Source organism: Phyllostomus hastatus, unplaced genomic scaffold, assembly GCF_019186645.2.
Source record: "Phyllostomus hastatus isolate PE091 unplaced genomic scaffold, TTU_PhHast_1.1 phas_contig_210, whole genome shotgun sequence".
NCBI lineage: Eukaryota > Metazoa > Chordata > Mammalia > Chiroptera > Phyllostomidae > Phyllostomus > Phyllostomus hastatus.
Genome location: NW_025333737.1, coordinates 34,194,947 through 34,198,453, shown reverse-complemented (window position 1 = coordinate 34,198,453; position 3,507 = coordinate 34,194,947). Strand labels below are relative to the sequence as shown.

Genomic DNA, 3,507 nt, shown 5'->3' with positions numbered 1-3,507 from the left:
GTCATCGTTTCACAGTGCATATGTGTATCAACCCATCGCCTTGTACGCCTTCGATGTATACCACCTTCCTTCACCCCGTGATTCCTCCATAAAGCCGGGGTGGGGGGAATGGACAGAAAGTCAAGGTCAATAAGGAGCGACCCGGCTCTGATGTCCTTTGACACGAACATCCCAGGGCACGGACACTCTACCACTCGATTGAATAACGGGGGTGAGGATCTCGTGTACTACCATGCCTGGGTTCCCAGGGGGCGGGCAATGTTCAGAGCGGCTGGCGCCCCTCTGCCTGCGGGTGGGAGTCTCCCGGCTGTTTGAGTGGCCCCTTCCCGACCTCCCACGTCCTGCAGACCCCCCCATGTGAACACGGGGGCCAGGGAAGGTTCTTCGATCTCCCCATCCCTTCCTGCATTCGGTTCCCTTGTGTGTTTTTTTCCCCCCTCTACAGATGATTTGTGCTAGGGAGAGCTTTTAACAACATTCCTCTTAGATTACTATCCTTGCTCAGGGCCCCCTTTTGTCCCGATTTTGAGCCCCAAGACGCGGCAGTGGTAACGTGCCAAGTGCCTTGCCCTGGCTTTGCCCGTCTGAAGCACTGTTAAGTGGCCCGGGTGTGGGAGTTATCAGTGCAGGACCTCCCCCTGTGACTTGACGCTGACCTGGCAGAGGCAGAGGTTTCCCTGGAAGCTCCCCACTCCCTCTGCAGCCTTTAAAAGGCAGCCAGAGCAGTCGCAGGAGCTGAGAGGCTGAGACCGGCACCAACGCCAGCAACTCCCTCGCCCAAGCTCGCGTCCCCGCCCTCCAGCATGAAGGTGTCCGCAGCCCTGCTGTGCCTGCTGCTCGCCGTGGCCGCCTTCGGCCCCCAGGTGCTCGGTCATCCAGGTAAGCCCCCTCTCTCCCTGCGGGAGAGCTGACCTCCTCCAAAACTATCACCCCGGGTGCTATGCGTGAACAAGAAGTTAGTTCCCAGCCTCTCACAGTCACCGGGAGACCCAGCACTCGAATCCCGGGCTGGCCCCCACCTTCTTTCCTGACGTGGGTGTGGGGAGAGATGGAGAGATGGAGAGCGGAGCTGTGGCCTGGCTACAGCCGCACCCCGCTGTGTGCGGCGTTTGGAGGTCGGGCACACGGAAGAAAGACCCTCCCTTCCTGTGGGCACCGTGGGCACTTGGGGCAGGGCTGTGGGGCGGGGGGTGGGGGAGTGCTTGGGGGGAGGTCCCGAATTTTCACTGGCTTCTGAGACAGCGTGCAGAAATGGCGGTTAGAGGTAGGGCACCAGGAGGTGGCACGGAATCTCTCGAGTTGACATTTTGACTCTGTTTGGAAAAAAAAAAATCTGGGTGTTTCTATCACAACTCATTTTCTCATCCTCGGATGCCTTCGATTTCACTGCGTGCGCTCAGTACAGACAGATCGTGTGCGCGCTCTGGTAACGAGTCCCCCTGCATGGCCAGGCACCCGCACTTCCCACTCACACGCAGCTTCTGTAACGTTTTGGCTCAGCCTCCAGCTCACACGCTCAGGACTCCGGGCTGACGCCGGGGCAGCCGCCGCGGACAGACCCGCTGCTCACTGAGACAAAGCGGGAGAACGCTCTTGAGGTTCTTACACGGGGAGTGACGAACGCTGACTCAGAAACGCTGCCTGTCACTTTGGCTTCTCACTTCTGGGTCAGAACTAGTTCATGCTTCCAGCCAACCGAGAGTGGCCAGGTGACGCCAGGCTGCCCCGTGTCCGGAAAGCAGAGAGAGGAGGACATTTGGTGAACAGGACTGTGACTGCCACATATAGCTACGTGGGTCTGTAGTAACAGAGGTAGAGCTTATGGAACTGACCCCATTGTTTTCTATACTTTTGTCCGTGGTGATGGGTCCCCACTGTTCGGCTGGGGGACCCCAAATCAAGGGCAGGAAGGACAGGGTCTCACACTAGATGAATTCTACCTCCTTCTCTTACATTTTCTTGCCTTCTCCTAAATCCCCTCCTTTCCTTACAACAGCACGCTTTAAAATATGTACACATTATTCGCGGCTCATCCTTTCTTTCCTTTTCCCCCCAAAATTCAGTTATTGGCGTACCCACCTGCTGCATCAACATGGCCAATAGGAAAATCTCTGTTCAGAAGCTGAAGAGCTACAGAAGGCTCACCAACAGCAGGTGCCCCCAGGAAGCTGTGATGTAAGTAGACAAAGCTCCCCCTGTCCCAGCCCCGGACTTCATTTTTAGGGGGCAGAGATCAAGAGCTGTGCCAGAGTTGCATGGGGCCAGAGGCTCAGAGTGTCCGACCTCCATCATCCAGTTCACGCCCTTTCACTGCAGGGCATTCTCACCCTCAGCTCTCTCTCTGCAAGCTTGTCCGGGCCCGGCCAGTGCCCCTTCCAGCCCAGAGCAGGGACGGCTTGACTGGGCCACCGAGAGCAGCGGCCAATCCCAGAGTCCCATCCTGCCCCTGTCCCCTTCTTCCTCGCCCATAGCAGCCTCTTCGCCCCCTCACGGCGGGCAGTCCTGGACACTGGGGGGGGGGGGTTAAATGGACATGATCTGCAAAGGTGTGCTTCTAATCACTTCCCGTCTCTCCCACAGCCTCAAGACCAAACAGGCCAAGGAGATCTGCGCAGACCCCAAGGACAAGTGGGTCCAGCAGGCCATGAAGTTCCTGGACAAGAAGGCCCGACCCTGAAAGCCATAAATACTCACCTTTTTCACTCCGAACCAGAGCTTAAGAAATGCTTGACTTGTTTCCTCTGGTATTTGTATGATGCATTCTGAGACAATCTCGTCATCCTTCCAAAGGGAATGCTTTTATTTAATAATTAAACAATATTGCATTTAAGTTATTGATGTGTTTAAACTTTTCTGCCATGGATACCACGTGTGGGTTCTTTTTTTTTCTTTTTTTCTTTTTTTTTAACGTAAAGCTTTGGTTAGGTCCCTTCCCCTCTGTGAATCTCCATTTAGTCCAGGGAAAGTAATGTTACTTTGTTTCTTTGAAGTAATGTCACTACTCTCCTCCTCACCTCCCTGGAATCCAGGAAGGGGTCCTGGCAAAGATACAAAAATGTTTTGTATTCTTAAGAAGACACTGATCTTATGAACCAATGGCGTGACTCGTGCTGTTAAATGGAAATAAACACCTGAATATATGTTGTATCACTGTCAGCAGTTGTATTTTTGTGGGAACCCACACGGAGCCAGGAGGCAGAAAGGTGGGAGCAGGGGTGACGGGTACAGTTATGGGGGTGTGGGGACTGTGTTTCTGAGACACGCCCCTGTGGTTTGGCTGGCCTTCCACCCGATTCAGGGTAAAAGGGACAGGAACAGACACATCTTTTCTATTCCTCTGACTCTGGTCCCCAAGATGGGTCTCCCGGCCCCCAAGGTCTTCCGTTTCCCAGCTCTCAAATTATTCAGCGGGACTCTCACCACCGTTTTTCTCCTGGCCAGACTCATGCTCACCCAGAGCCTCTCTCCCGGGTCCCTCCCACTGCGGCAGCCCGTGACACCCTGGCC

At 55.0% G+C, this 3,507-nt stretch overlaps 1 protein-coding gene across 1 annotated transcript; it reads left to right on the top strand.

The window, feature by feature from the left end:
- Positions 1-743: 743 nt before the first annotated feature.
- LOC123817234 (eotaxin-like) lies at positions 744-3,145 on the top strand. The gene is made up of 3 exons (XM_045836801.1): positions 744-879; positions 2,064-2,175; positions 2,581-3,145. Exons 1-3 carry the CDS (start codon positions 804-806, stop codon positions 2,675-2,677), a joined length of 285 nt encoding a protein of 94 aa, XP_045692757.1. The 5' UTR covers positions 744-803; the 3' UTR covers positions 2,678-3,145.
- The last annotated feature ends 362 nt before the right edge of the window (positions 3,146-3,507 follow it).

Excerpts from the sequence above, each read along its gene's own strand:
- LOC123817234 (XM_045836801.1), top strand. The coding sequence starts at position 804 with ATGAAGGTGTCCGCAGCCCTGCTGTGCCTGCTGCTCGCCGTGGCCGCC. Across the intron at positions 880-2,063 it reads CCAGGTGCTCGGTCATCCAG|TTATTGGCGTACCCACCTGC; the intron begins GTAAGCCCCCTC and ends CCCAAAATTCAG. Across the intron at positions 2,176-2,580 it reads TGCCCCCAGGAAGCTGTGAT|CCTCAAGACCAAACAGGCCA; the intron begins GTAAGTAGACAA and ends TCTCTCCCACAG.